Here is a 16,086-nt window from a genome sequence, read left to right as displayed (position 1 = left end):
TGCATTTGGACAGTTTAAGGGTTAAATCATGTGTGTTCCTCTGCAGTCCTCTGTCTTTCCCCTAACTCAATAATGATTCTACCATACACCTTACCTGATTTTTTTTTTTTTTTTTTTTTTTAACATGAGGCTGTCTCCCCCTTCCCCCCAAGGCAGGGTGACCCAAAATAGAAACACTTTCACCATCATTCACGCTAAAATATTGTCTTGCCAGAGGTGTGTAGATATTACAGTTTAGATGTTACTCTAAACAGCAATTATCCTAAACCCCTCCTTTAGAGTGCAGGCACTGTGTACTTCCTAACTCCAGGACTCAAATCTCGTTAACCCTTTCAGGGTCCAAGGCCCAAATCTGGAGTCACGCACCAGTGTCCAAGAATTTTCAAAAAAAAAATTTGTTATTTTTTCTTATGAAATTGTAGAGAATCTTTTTGTGAAGGTAATAAAACAAAAAGTACGAAATTTGGTGGAAAATTGACGAAATTATGCTCTCGCGAATTTTGATGTCTCAGCGATATTTACGAATCGGCGATTTTGCCGACTTTGACTCCCATTTTAGGCCAATTACATTATTCCAATCAACCAAATTCTTAGCTATTTCACTAGTATTACTTCTATTCTATCGATTGAGCACAAGAAATCGCCAAGTCAACTGTTTCAACTACAAAATAAAGTGATCGGAAATTGTTAATTTAGCCAATTTAACACAAAGTTCAAAATATTCCAATTTCAAAATAGGGTCCAGAATGAACAATGTAGGCATTCCTGGCACTAAACTAACATTTCCTCTGTTCATTAGTTATGTTTTGAGGCTTTACAAATAAATTCCATTTTGATTTTTTATTCACATAATGAATTTTTATTCACACCAAAAAATAGAAGATTTACTGTTATGCAATATTGTAATAATTGTATAAATATCATCACCATATTTGTGAATGTATATATATTCCTCTTCAAGGGGGGCTCCTTGGCGTGGTGAAGAGGCTCTTGGTCTGAGGAATTAGCCCTGTCGGTCTTCTTCCTCAGACCGAACCTAATTACCCCCCATTCTCCCCTCCCCTATCCCATCCTCCCCATCCTCCCCTTTTTCCATTCCTCCTCCTCCTCCTCACCCCTCCCTTTTGCCCTTCCTCTTTTTAGCCTTCGTGATTTCTCCCACAGGCGCGCTAGTTCCTAGGTAGGGGAAAGGACACCGGGGTCGATCCCATTCCGTTGAGGTTTCTTGGCGGTGGCGTAGTTTGCCGTGGAATCTGGATTGCCTAGGGATGTCCCGATCCCTCTCCGGTATCCCGGAGTAGCTTTGGGTGTCTTTTGGGCGACGGGTGTATCTCTGGAAGCCACCTTTCGGATTCCGGGGGTGGTGGCTGAAGGAGGTATGCTTTGTGGCGGATATCCGGCCGCCCTCTCTTTTGTCCACCGAGGTAGCTCGGCAGATGTGAGGTTGCTATCCCGGATTGCTGGTTTACTGGCATGAAGGGTAGGGTATGGCACGGGTTCCATGCTGCATCTGCGCTACTAGCGGTGTCGAGTCCTCTTGGGCGCGGAGGGAGATTTCCGGCCCTTTCATTCCTCCTGGGAACTATTCCTCCCCGCTCCCCCCTTTTTTTATTCTTTTTTTTGTTTTTATTTTCTTTTCTTCTTTCTTTTTTTTTCTTAAAAACAAAAAGCAAAGGAGTAACCTAACCATGGCAGCCCTAGTCCATGAAACCACTACCCCCGGGCCCCTTCTTGATACCGCACCCCATTCTGACCCTGCCTTGTGTTTAGACCACTCTTCGGACACTCCTGATGCCCCTGTACCTCTTGCTGGTGCTGTTTCCTCACCCGCTTCAGGTACCGGGGCTTCGACTGACTCCTTCGATTTGTCTGAACTCCGCTCTCCTTTGACTATGCTTCCGGCTTCTCCCTCTACGGTACGGCAATTTTCGAATCGCCCACCCATTTCATGCCGGACCAACTCCGGTCCTACTCCTAAACGCCAACGTCAATCTCCTGATGATGCTCCGTCGTTACCTTCCCATTCTACTCGGAAACGACCGACACGTCAAGCACTCCCTCTCCACGCTCAATTTCGGACCACACAATGGACTAAATTCTTTACTTTAAGACCAACTTCTTCTTCTGCCTACCTTTCTGACCATAGTATTGCCAAAGCGCTCCTGCGTCATGTTGGCAGAGATATTTCATTTCACGCTCTCAAGAGCGGTACGCGCATCGTCACTGTCCAGAATGCTACCCAAGCTCATGATCTTTCTCTCCTTTCGAATATCGATACTACTCCTATCACTATTGAAAAACATCTTTCTCTCAATTCTTGTAGTGGTACTGTCATTCTGCCCCATACCATAGTCCAACAGAATTTCCAGTCATGTGGCAATGACATTTTTGAACAGCTGGAACTCCAGGATCTCCCAATCCTCAAAGTAGACACTTATGTCCTTCCTGCCCGGGGGCGGAGACGTTACCCTTGCAATGTGGCTCGTTTAACTTTTGACAGCCGAGAACTCCCGTCCTCTGTATATGTCGCGGGACATCGGTTACAAGTTCGAAAGGTGATACCTACACCGCAACAATGTAGAAATTGCTGGCGTTTTGGTCACCCAGCGAAATATTGCAGATCTATGGCCGAATGCCCAGTCTGTGGTGCCGACAACCATTCTAATACATCTTGCAGTCAACCTCCATCTTGCCTTAATTGTAATGAAGCTCACCCTTCGTACTCCCGCCGTTGCCAGGTCTACTTAAATGAACGTGAAATCCGTTGCCTCAAAGAGGCAGAAGGTCTCCCTTATGCTATGGCAGTTACTCATCTCCGCCTCCAAGGGAGACTACCCCGTGTTTCTTATTCTCGTGTTTCCAAACATCCCCCCACTTCTGGGGTCCCATCTTCTGCAGCCTCCTCTGTTGTTACCCCTCCCATAGCCATTACGGCATCTAATCCTTTTGCTGTCCTTGGCTCTGACGTCCCGACTACAACTCAGTCTGTTCTCGCATCTTCGCGTCCTTCCTCACAAGCCCCAGTATCGACAAGACCTCGTACGACACCTAATACCAATCGCCCCTCTACTCAGAAGTCCAAAAAATCCACATTGCTCAAATCTTCTTTGCCCCTTCCTTCCCTTCTTCCACCTCCACACGTTACCTTTCCAGTCTCTGTACCTAGTTCTTCCCCTCTCTCTGGCTCTATTACAAGTGTGGAGATTCACCCTCCTCCTCGTACTATGCCTTCCACCCCCGTCCCCTCCCAAGTTTCTCCCTCTTCTGTCACCTCCCAGGTTTCTACCTCTTCTGTCCCCCCCCACACTTCATCTCCAGTCCCTTACACTTTTCCCTCCCCCTCTACTTTGGTACAGTCCATTACTGTCCCAATCTTTACTCACCCTCCTCCTCCTATCTCCAATATGGTTTCCCATACATCTTTGAATTCAGAAACACTTGAAGCCATTTCAGAATATATTGCAGAGACTAAACCTTCAATGGACACTGATTCACTTCCTGTTCCTTCTCTTCCCTCTCCTCCATCTTCACAACCCCATTCTTCGCAACGCTCCGTTCCTTCGCTACTTGAACATCTTCCAATGCCACCACACGTTGACTTTTCTAACCCCTCTAGTCCGTAGGTGCCTTTACCTACAGATTCCTGATATTTTCTTCATCGCCAATCATGGCCTATTTACAGTGGAATATCCGCGGCCTCAGGGGTAATCGGGGTGAGCTTCAGATGTTGCTTTCCAGGTTTTCCCCTGTTGGTGCTTGCTTACAAGAACCAAAATTACACTCGGCTGTTTTCCAACCTATCTCAGGCTATAATTTATTGTATTCTTCGGATCCTTTCTCAGATGGGACCTTTAATGAAAGTGCCCTTCTTCTACGCAATGATATTCCGTACTGTCAACTATTTGTCCATACCTCGCTGCATTACACTGCAGCCCGTATCCACTTGAATAAGTGGTTTACAATATGTTCTTTATATCTCTCTCCTTCTCGAGCATTTTCTATCCCAGACTTTGCCTTTCTTGTTTCATCCTTACCACCACCACTTCTGTTACTTGGTGATTTTAATGCCCACCATTTCCTCTGGGGGGGGTCTCATTGTGACTCACGTGGCATTCAGTTGGAGGCTTTTCTTGCCTCTCACCCCCTCCATGTTTTAAATACGGGTACTCCCACCCATTTTGATCCTCGTACTCATACTCTCTCTTGCATCGATCTATCAGTCTGCTCTTCCTCCACTGCACTAGACTTCACCTGGTCTGTTCTACCAGACTTACATGACAGCGATCATTTTCCGATCATTCTTACTTCACCTTCCTATTCACCACCTTCCCGTAGCCCTCGCTGGCAATTTGATCGGGCAAATTGGGATCTTTACTCACACCTCACTGCTTTTAGTGAGGTTCCTTCTTCATCCTCCATTGATGAGCTCCTACACATCTTCTCGACATCAGTTTATACCGCAGCTTCTCATTCTATACCCCAAACTTCAGGCAGGCATTCTCAGAAGTGCGTGCCTTGGTGGTCTCCTGCTTGTGCTCGTGCAGTACGTTTGAAACGTGCTGCATGGGGCAGGTACCGGTACAATAGAACCGCTGAGAGACTTGTTGATTTTAAGCAGAAGCGTGCGATCGCTCGCCGTGTCATCCGTGAAGCTAAACGCACTTGTTGGCGAGACTATGTTTCCACCATCACCTCTGCTTCTTCTATGAGTGCAGTCTGGAAAAAAGTGAGGAAATTGAGTGGTAAATACTCTCCTGACCCGGCTCCTGTTCTACTGGTCACTGGTGTTGATATAGCAAACCCTCTCGACGTTGCCATTGAACTTGGCACACATCTGGTCCGTATTTCCCGAGGGCTCCATCTATGCCCCTCGTTTCTTTCCTCAAAGTCTGCCAGAGAGTTAGTACCCTTGGACTTTTCTTCTCTCGGAGAAGAACAGTATAATGTGCCTTTTACACTTCAAGAACTGGAGGCAACGCTCTCAGCTTGCCGATCATCGGCAGCTGGGCCTGATGACATTCATATTCGTATGTTACAACATTTACATCGGTCAGCCCTTGTAGTCCTCTTACACCTCTTCAATCTTATTTGGGCACAAGGAGTTCTTCCCCAGCTGTGGAAATCTGCCATTGTTCTCCCTTTCCGCAAACCGGGTACTACAGGACATGATGCCTCCCACTATCGCCCCATCGCTCTTACAAGTGCAGTTTGCAAAGTGATGGAACGCCTCGTAAATCGACGTTTAATGTGGTATTTAGAGACTCACAACAGTCTCTCCGCTAGTCAATATGGCTTTCGTAAGGGTCGTTCTACCATAGACCCCTTACTACGCTTGGATACGTATGTTCGTAATGCCTTTGCGAATAATCACTCAGTTATTGCCATATTTTTTGACCTTGAGAAGGCATATGACACAACTTGGAGGTATAATATTTTGGCCCAGGCCCATTCCTTAGGCCTCCGAGGCAATCTACCATCCTTCCTTAAGAACTTTTTAACTGACAGACATTTCCGTGTTCGAGTCAATAATGTTCTTTCCCCGGACTTCGTCCAAGCTGAAGGTGTCCCTCAGGGATGTGTTCTAAGCACAACACTTTTTCTCCTTGCTATAAATGATTTGGCCTCTGTTCTTCCACCCAATATTTGGTCATCACTCTATGTTGATGACTTCGCTATTGCTTGTGCAGGCGCTGACTGTCACCTTATTGCAGTTTCTCTCCAGCATGCGGTCGACCGTGTTTCCACTTGGGCCACCACACATGGGTTTAAATTTTCAAGTACCAAAACTCACCAAATTACTTTCACTAGACGCTCTGTTATCTCCGATCATCCTTTGTATCTCTATGGCTCCCGTATCCCCGAACGTGATACAGTCAGGTTTCTAGGCCTTCTCTTTGACCGTCGGTTAACCTGGAAACCTCACATTACCTCTCTGAAGGCAACTTGTCACAGCCGGCTAAACCTTCTTAAAACCCTTGCTCATCTTTCCTGGGGAGCTGATCGTCGAACTCTGCTTCGCCTACATTCAGCCCTCGTTTTATCGAAACTCGATTATGGTGACCAGATTTATTCCGCGGCCTCTCCTGCTACTCTCTCTAGCCTTAACTCTATCCATCACCAAGGCTTACGTTTGTGCCTTGGTGCTTTTCGCTCTTCCCCTGTTGAGAGCCTCTATACAGAAGCAAATGTTCCATCCTTGTCTGATCGCCGTGATGCCCATTGCCTTCGTTACTATGTACGCTCTCACGATCTACACAATCCTTCCATTTATAGAATGGTCACCGATATTAGTAGACATTCTTTATTCGTTCGCCGCCCCTGTTTGCTCCGCCCCTTTTCTCTTCGCCTACTTTCACTCTTGTCTTCCCTTCAGTTACCACCTTTATATGTTCATGTAGCATCTCACTTTTCCCTACCCCCCTGGGAAGTTCCAGCTGTTCGGGTCTGTTCTTTCTCACTCCCTTGCTCGAAAGCTCAACTGCCTACGGTGGCTTCCCGCTCTCTTTTTCTTGATCACTTCCACTCTCATTCTCATGCCACCGCTGTGTACACAGATGGCTCTAAGTCTTCAGACGGCGTCGGATTCGCAGCAGTGTTTCCGGACAGCGTCGTACGAGGGCATTTACTATCTTCAGCTAGCATTTTTACTGCTGAACTGTATGCCATTCTTGCAGCACTTATTCGTATCGCATCTATGCCTGTGTCATCATTTGTAGTAGTCTCAGACTCCCTTAGTGCTCTACAGGCTATACGAAAATTTGATACATCTCATCCCCTAGTTCTCCGTATCCAACTTTGGCTACGCCGTATCTCTACCAAACATAAAGATATTGTTTTTTGTTGGGTCCCTGGTCATGTCGACGTACAGGGCAATGAACAGGCAGACACTGCTGCGCGGTCAGCAGTATATGACCTACCAATTTCCTATCGAGGTGTTCCATTTCTGGACTATTTTGCTGCAATAGCTACCCACCTTCGCACCCGTTGGCAACAACGTTGGTCAACTCTGCTCGGTAACAAACTTCATTCTATTAAACCGAGCATAGGTTACTGGCCGTCTTCTTGTCATCAGTGCCGAGGTTGGGAGACCACTCTCTCCCGCCTTCGCATTGGCCACACTCGTCTTACTCATGGGTATCTCATGGAGAGGCACCCTGTTCCTCTCTGTGAGCAGTGTCAAGTTCCAGTATCGATTAGCCACATTCTGTTAGACTGCCCTCTCTATCAACGAGCACGCAGAATTTACCTCCAACGTCGTCTTCGTTCTCCTACTCTCTCTTTACCTTCCCTTCTTGCTGATGGACCCTCCTTTAATCCTGACTCTCTCATTGACTTCTTGACAACGACTGATTTACTCCACAAACTCTGATGATACTTTTCGCACTCCCCTCAGCCCTTTCTGGTTCAGTCTCTTGCTGCCCTTTACCCTTTCACCATCCACTGCCCCGCTGTTATCCGTAACCTGTTGCTCATCCATCTCCCTTTTGCCACCTGATGCCCTCGCTTCCTTCCTGCCCTGCAGCGCTGTATAGTCCTTGTGGCTTAGCGCTTCTTTTTGATTATAATAATAATAATGTGAATGTATATTAGACCCACCAGCTGACGTGTATTAGATGTGTGAGGTCGTTTGTTTACTCTTGAATATCGGCAAAAATTTAACATTTCTGCTACTTTGAGCTCAGTTTCAAGCCATTTCCAGTGCTAAAACCAATCAAAATCATCTTTATTTCTGTAATATGTCTTCCATTCTATCAAATGAGACCAAGAAATCGCAAATACAAATATAAAAAACATACGAAAAAACACTGCAAAGTTGCTGTTTTAATCGAAAAATCATGATTTCATTTTTTTTCTCTCATTATACACAGTGTGCTGCAGGATCTGTTTTATGTGGTGCACACATACCACATAGATGTATTCTCTCATATCTAGGCCCAAATGTACCACTCACAGTTTATCAGAGTGAGCTGAGCTCATGGCGTAGATCTACGGTTTGGACCCTGAATGTAAAGCCGTAGATCTACGGGACGGACCCTGAAAGGGTTAATCAGTTTCTCTGAATCCTTTCACAAAATATTAATCTGCTCACACTCCAACAGCTCATCAAGTCCCAAAAATCATTTGTCTTCACTCCTATCTAACATGCTTACACATACCTGCTGTATGTCGAATCCCCTTGCTCACAAAACCACCTATACTCCCCACCCTCCATCCTTTCCTAGGATGACCCCTACCCCACCTTCCCTCCACTACAGATTTATACACCCTCCAGGTTATCCCATTTTGCTCCGTTCTCTCTAAATGACTAAACCACCTGAAACACCCCTCCTCATCCCTCTGAATAATACTTTTAGTAACTCGACACCTCCAAATTTCCACACTACGAATTCTCTGCATAATATTTACACCACATGTTGCAGTTAGACACAACATCTCCATTGACTCCAGCCTCCTCATTGTGCAACATTCACAACCCATGCTTCACACCCACATAAAAGTATTGGTACCATTATACTCTCATACATTCCCTTCTTTACTTCCATGGATAACATTCTTTGTCTTCACAGATAACTCAGTGCACCACCCACCTTTTTCCCTTCATCAATTCTATGATGAAATAAGAATCTTTTCTCTGTAAGCCATGTGTGTTGTAAAAGCCAACTAAAATGCCGGGAGCAATGGGCAAGTAACCCCCTTCTCCCATATAGATTACTAAAAATAAGAAAACCTAATATGCTTATTCCTCTATAATTCTTTCTCTCTTGTCTTTTTTTCATGTAAACAGAGGAACTATGCATGTTCTCTGCCAATCCTTAGGTACCTTCCTTCTGTCATTTTGAAGTTCAGAACATGTGTGGAACATTTAGCTCAAATGGTGGTGAGATTCAAGCCTCCACATACCATGTTTGCACTATCATGTGCCATAATAACCATTGTGGTTTTCTTCACCCTGCCAATCTCTCTTAACCTTGAGAGTGACTGAGAGTTGTAATTATAGATATTGTTGTTATTAATAATAATATTATTGTTTTTTTCCATGGACAATAGTTGCAAGTAAGATCATGTATGTGGCACGCCTGTGATATGAACAATAACCTAGCTGCTCTTCAATCTGTCGATTTTATTTTGACAGGATTATTCTGTTGCTTGATAGAGAGGCTCAGGTCTAATCAGAATCAAAGTTATGTCAACAAATGAATACGGCACATTTCTGAAGGTAAGAATCTATTAGTTATATATTTATGGTGAAGCACTAAACCAGTAGGGGTCATACACTGGAAGGTTAAGTACTGTAGTATAGCCACCCTTTACAAATAAAATTTCACTAAATATAATAGGCATACAAGGTTTGGAAAAAGATTTTGTCTTTGTAGTCAGTTTTGTGTTTGGACAAAATAGGACTAGTTTACCTGGTTACAGTACTCTACATACTCAATACTGAACTGCATGTTAATAGGCAAGTCCTAAACTGGTAATGGTTATACTGTGTCTGGGGAATGGTTGATAATCAGACTTGATCCAAGCAAGGTGAGGGCAGCTCCAATTCTTTGGATCATGAGCCTTTTGCCCACATCAAGGCACCCTTGAAGGGACTTAAGGATGAAATTGGAATGCTTGGGGAATGGAGAAGTATGTATGTAAGAAGATGGTGCTGATCAATAATATTAGCTTTTAAGTGCTCACTTTATTTTTCTATACATTTATTCTGAACTTAATGATGTAAAGCACACATAATAGAGTCCGACCTTTTATTGGATGACGTACTAGCCTGTATAAGTCTTTATCTTATCAAAACACCTTCCAGAAATTTGATACAGTATTCAGTTTTCTTAAGACTTGTGAATTTTTGTCAGAGCTTTATTTTATAGGTTCGATAAAGCTCTGCTTAAAGCAAAACAGTCCAATAAAAGGCTCATTTGTTATGAGTGTTTTGCATTCCTAATTTGTCATCTACTTGCCATTTGTTGTATTCTAAATCTAGACCTCTTATTGCGTCTTAAACAATATTTTTTTTATATGGTTGTTGAAATTAAATAAGTGCTGTTAGTTATGTGTTGATATTTCTACAAAATCCGTGTATCATATAAACTCATTTATATGTGAAGCTTTGTCACTTTCAAAATATTATTTTTTTATGATCATTCAATATACTGTGTTTTTATAATGAAAATACTATATACCATTGATGAGTATCTCTTGTGTGGTACAGCTAGTAGCTTTCTAAACTCATAAATATAAAAGTTGTACTCAGAAAATATAGTTTTATGAACGAATATGCATATGCAGTGAAAATATCGCTGCTGTGAAACGTACATTTGTCATATCAAAATGTGTATTTTTACTGGCAGTTCTATTAGTAATTTTGGAGGGATCACCTCAAGATTTATCCCACCAGAAAAAATGGTGAAATATAATTGTGCAGATTTTAATGTCACTTTTTTATTTTTCACCAAAACTAACATAGCAATCTAACCTAACCTTGGTAAAAAGTGACATAAAATACGAGAGGGCACCAGTGGCAAACAGCAAGTTAAAACATCAGCATTAAGGACCAAATAAAGCTTACAATTGCTAAGCCATAATAGGAATATATGTGAAGCATAAATATCCTTTTTACTATTGTTTGCTGTGCAAATAATTTATTTTTTGTAAACCCAAGAATGTCATTCATCAGTGAGTTAGAAAACATGAATGCAATTATTTTAAGTTGGTGACCTATACCTTAATTTACCTAACCTGTCTTAAATAACAAAACAAGGCACAATACCGTGACTGGAACGATACACAAATAACCTACACATAGAAGAGAGGAGCTTACGATGACGTTTCGGTCCAACTTTGACTTTGACTTTGTCAATGGTCCAAGTCAGACCAAAACGTCGTCGTAAGCTCCTCTCTTCTATGTGCGGGTTATTTGTGTAGCCTGTCTTAATAAGTTTTATAACTATATTCACCATTTTCCTTGGTGGCAATGAATGTTCAGTTGTCGTGTTTGAGGAACAGGTATTATATGGCTGTTCCACCTGCAATAAATGCATGAATGTGGAAGTTAGCAGTGGTACGTTAATTAATGTGATACAGTAATACCTTCTTGTGTGTAAAATGTACACATGAATCAAGCAATAGATGTTCTCTGAAATAGGCTTTACATTGTATAGCTTTCTCTTTTCAAGTAGAGTATCTCTTAGTTTAGGAGAGTTGAGTGTACATTACTAGGGAGAAATGTTTCAAGTGGCAAGAAATCATACCAGGGACTGGCATATTTTCCTTCACATTATACTAAATTCTTCCTTCAAGTGATACCAATTCATACTCTTCATGTACTAAAGTGTTGTTGCTGTTTTACACTTATAATGTGTTCTTTGTATTAGTAAGGCTATTTAAATACTTTAGTGTATTGTCTTTGGACTTACAAGTAGTTGTCCATGTGATTTGGTCAACCATGCACCACCCTATATCATATTCAGCAGGAAGTGCTAAACTCCTAAGGGACATATAAGCCTCGGGAGGATGAAACGGGTGGGGGGTAATCAGGTTTGATCCAAGGAATGGGAAGGCAACTTCAGTTCTTTGAATCAGGAGCCCTTCAACAGTATCAGCTCAGCTCCTTGAAGGGGATTACTATATAGTAATATTAACCCTTAAACTGTCCAAACAGATCTACATTCACATGCGTAGGGCTCCAAAAGTAGATCTACGTTTTTTTTACATATTTTCAAATATAACAAAAAAAAACATAGATAGTTTTTTTACACATTTTCAAATGTAAAAAAAAAGAAAAAGCTCTACATTTTTTTACATACTTTCAAATATTGAAAAAACGTAGATCTACGTTTGGACACTTTAAGGGTTAAATTGTTAGTTTTATTACCATTTTTTATGTTTGTACAAAATTGCAGTTATTGTTTTCTTTAAGGAACATCATTTGCCTGTCATATTTTTCTTTTAAGTACACATTATTAAAATTTTCAGTATTTTTATATTGTTTCTTTTCAGTGAAAGCAAACAGCTACTGTTCTCACTAATATAATAGTTAAACCTCTTTGATGCAGTAACCCTGTAAAAAACCTTTGCTTTATTAAGAAAGGTAAACCTTTCTAAAGCTTTCATGTGTTCATTATGTTATTTCTCTCACAGCTTATGAATTTTTATGAGAAAACATTAATTTTATTAGTTATTAGTTTCAGATTTCTGTGTATCGCAATGTGAAATCCTTCTAAAAAATTTTGTGTATACATGTATAAATTTTATATTATTACATTTATGAGGGAGGCATTAAACCCTTAGGGGTCATACAGTACCTGGGTTATGGGAAGTCATTGGGTTTCATTTAAGGAATAGGAGGGTAATTTCTGTTCCTTGGAATAAAATGAAGAGAAGTCAAGGAAGGCTAAGGTTTAAAAAGTATTGATATTTACACACACCAAGCTACACATACTACAATTCCTTGTAGTGTGTGGCACTTAAGACAAGTTTGTCCATACAAAACAGGTTTAAGATTTATATCTGTTCCTTGTCATTTTAGCACCTAGTTATTTTTTATGAAAAAGCTCCTCTCTTGACTTGATGCTAGTGAAGGACTCTGTTCAGAATATTTAAGGTACTCTGCCTTTCCTTTGATCAAACCTTTTTAATCTCATTCTGTAGATATTTCATTACATTAATGGCATATAGTACTGAGAAGCTGATGAGTAAGATACATGTGCAACACATGGTTTATCTTTATTATGAAGACATTTTGCCAACCAGTAGCTTTTTCAGTTCATTACAAAGATTTTGTACAGGAGATAATGGAAGATGAGGTAATCAGTCTCATAGCTATTCAGTTTTTTAGTCTCAATCAGATTGATCCAACCTAAGGGATTGAACACCTATTAAGGCTAAGTGACTGATTACCTCATATTCCATTGTCTCCAGTCTGTAACCTCTATATTGAATTAAAAAAGTTGCTGGTTGGTAAAATGTCTTCATATTATCCCCTTGACTGTCACAACCCCCAATCCTGAAGTGTCTCCTGGTGTCGTAAATTTAAAAAAAAAAAAAAATTCTTATGAAATGATAAGAGAATCTTTTCTCGATTGTAATGACACCAAAAACACAAAATTAGATGGAAAACTGACGGAATTACGCTCTCGCGAAGTTAGCGACCTCGGCGCTATTTACAAATCAGCTATTTCTTGCACTTTGAGCCCTATTTTCGGCTAATTCCATTGTTCCAGTCGACCAAACTCATAGCTATTTCTTTAGAACTCCATTTTTTCTATCGATTGAGTACAAGAAACTGCCCATTTACCAATTTCAACTACCCAATAACGTGGTCAGAAATTTGCAATTTGGCCAATTTTATGAAAATTAAAAAATATGACAATTTCAAAATAAGGTCCAGAATGAACAATGCAGACATTCCTGGCTCTAAAATAACATTTTCTTTGTTCATCAGTCATGTCTCCAGTCCCCTCTGATATTACTCTTGCTTTCTATTTTGAATTTTTATTCAAACAAAAATTAGAAGATTTACTGTTATGCAGACTACTGCAATATTGTAATAATTGTATAAATAACATCAACCCATTCATGACTGCATATTAGAATGGCTAGTTGGGCATTTATTGGGCAATGACATCATTTGTTTACTTTTGAACATCGGCAAAAATCAAACATTTCCCCTACTTTGAGGTCCATTTCCAGGTTCTTTTTATAGTAAAATCAATCAAAATCACCTCTATTTCTATAATATGTTTGCCATTCTATCAAATGAGACCAAGAAAATGAGAATACAACCATAAATACTATACGAAAATAGACCACAAAGTTGGCATTTTAATTAAAAAAAACGGCCGGAGTTTTTTTTTTCTCATTATGCACTGCATGCTCCAGGATTTTTTTTATATGGTGCACACTGACCACACAGACCCATTCTCTCACATGTGGGCCTACCAGCTTTCTCCTGCTTGATTTGAAGCCGCTAGAATTTATGAGTATATATACGTCGCCCTGCCTCGGTGGGAGACGGCCGACTTGTTGAAAAAAAAAAAAAAAAACTTCAAACACGGTACCTCGTGAGACGTATATATACAACCTCGACAGTCAAAGGGTTAAAGACACTCAGGTGTTGTACATAAGTGTCCTTGAGCTTTGAACAATAATCTCATTCCTTAGGCATTATATGTGACCCTTTTAAGTTAGCACTTCCCATGAATATAAGTGAATTATACTGGTAATTACTAAATAGTAACTTACAAGATCAGAAACATGATTGTCACATGTACGTACTAAGCATAAATTAGGAGAAGGTGTGGAGTTAATAAAAGTATTAGTCAGAGGGCTGAAGAGGGGTTGTTGAGGTGGTTTGGTCATTTAGAGAGAATGGATCAAAGTAGAATGACATGGAGAGCATTTAAATCTGTAGGAGAAGGAAGGCGGGGTAGGGGTCGTCCTCGAAAAGGTTGGAAGGAAGGGGTAAGGGAGGTTTTGTGGACAAGGGGCTTGGACTTCCAGCAGGCATGCATGAGCGTGTTTGATAGGAGTGAATGGAGATGAATGGTATTTGGGACCTGACGATCTGTTGGAGTGTGAGCAGGGTAATATTTAGTGAAGGGATTCAGGGAAACCGGTTATTTTTATATAGCCGGACTTGAGTCCTGGAATTGGGAAGTACAATGCCCACACTCTAAATGAGAGGTTTCGGGATATTAGCAGTTTGGAGGGATATGTTGTGTATCTTTATACGTATTGCTTACAAACTGTTGTGTTCTGAGCACCTCTGCAAAAACAGTGATTGTGTGAGTGAGGTGAAAGTGTTGAATGATGATGAAAGTATTTTCTTTTTGGAGATTTTCTTTCTTTTTTGGGTCACCCTACCTCGGTGGGAGAAGGCAGACTTGTTGAAAAAAAAAACTAAGCATAAAGTTATCAATAAGATAATTGAGAAACAAAAATAATTCATTGAAGTCCTGTTATCCAGTGAGCATAGCAGCAGCTGGCATAGGTCAGATAGTAGTTTGGTAGACAGTAACCACTCACGAAAGTATCTTTGTTCAGTCATCAAACTATGAAGCAGAAGTGTGTTGAATATTTTTGCATGCTGGCATGATTGGTATTCTTTTCTTTGTCTCATGAATATGTAAAATGGCAAGTAACTCTTACAAAACTTTCTACAATCACGCTACACTTATCTACTGTCCTGTGTTTCTCGATAGTTCTTATTCTTGTAAGAGCTAGTAATGTGCAAAATATGTGTGCACCAAAAGTACAATATACAAAAGGTTTACCAAAATACTTGGAAGGATAGATTCTGATGAAAATAAAACAGATCAGCTTTTTATTGATATAGTAACAAAGTAATTTTTTTTACATACACTCAAAGCACATGTGCTCTCTTGGTGCTGTATAACCTCTGTGGGTTTAGTGCTTCCCATTAGTTAAAATAAAAATTGAGCTTTCTGGAAATGATTTGCTCATTGAATTTTTAACTAAATTTAATGCTTAATATTAATGAATTAATATACACATTTGCTTAGCTTTGGTTTGTTTGCCACCACACTTGTTTTTTATTACTGTATATTCATTGGGAGGTGCTAAATCCATAGTGATCATACAGCACACGGGGAATGGAATGTATTATTGTAATCAGGTTTGATCCGGGAAAAGGAAGGCTCAGTAGCTCTGATTCCCTGGATTAAGAGTCCTTCACTTGCATTAAGACTCCTCCCATGGAGGAGGTTAGCCAATACAGGTGTATTTTCATGGATATATAACCTATCAACAAGTGTAAGGTACATGTACTTTAACTGTCTAAGCAAAATCAGTTTGAGATCTGTATACCAGATACCTGGTATAAAATCTAAAACAAGATAGGGGAGTTAAGATGAGAGTCGGTTAACAGAACCTTTGGTATAAAAGCTGCAATTAAGACCGGGCCTAGCACAGATAGCATTGGCAAATATTCCTTGTGTTTTTATGCCTGAAATTTCCTTTTTGATTAGTAAAATGAAATATGAGTGCACCTTCTTACCTTAATATTAACTTCCCTTATATAATTATGGTAAAGAAATAAATAAGGTGTCATTACAGTAAGTCCAACTT

The 16,086-nt window shown here is 40.7% G+C and overlaps 1 protein-coding gene across 4 annotated transcripts in view; it reads left to right on the top strand.

Moving 5' to 3' along the window:
• LOC128687647 (cytosolic carboxypeptidase-like protein 5) overlaps window positions 1–16,086 on the top strand; it is a 133,495-nt gene that overhangs the window by 102,514 nt on the left and 14,895 nt on the right. Inside the window, exon 9 of one of the 4 annotated variants that reach the window (XM_070083919.1) lies at window positions 9,134–9,217. The exons of 2 other annotated variants lie outside the window; for them this stretch is intronic. In XM_070083919.1, the coding sequence (XP_069940020.1) occupies window positions 9,134–9,170 (37 nt within the window). In that variant the 3' untranslated portion in view covers window positions 9,171–9,217. Of the gene's footprint in view, window positions 1–9,133; window positions 14,096–16,086 lie in introns of those variants that run through there. One more of the 4 variants, XM_070083918.1, reaches the window with a different exon arrangement.

This window comes from Cherax quadricarinatus, chromosome 11, assembly GCF_038502225.1.
Source record: "Cherax quadricarinatus isolate ZL_2023a chromosome 11, ASM3850222v1, whole genome shotgun sequence".
In the NCBI taxonomy this organism is placed as follows: Eukaryota; Metazoa; Arthropoda; class Malacostraca; order Decapoda; family Parastacidae; genus Cherax; species Cherax quadricarinatus.
The sequence above is the reverse complement of the archived record's forward strand: the minus strand, read 5'-3'. Positions and strand labels throughout refer to the sequence as shown.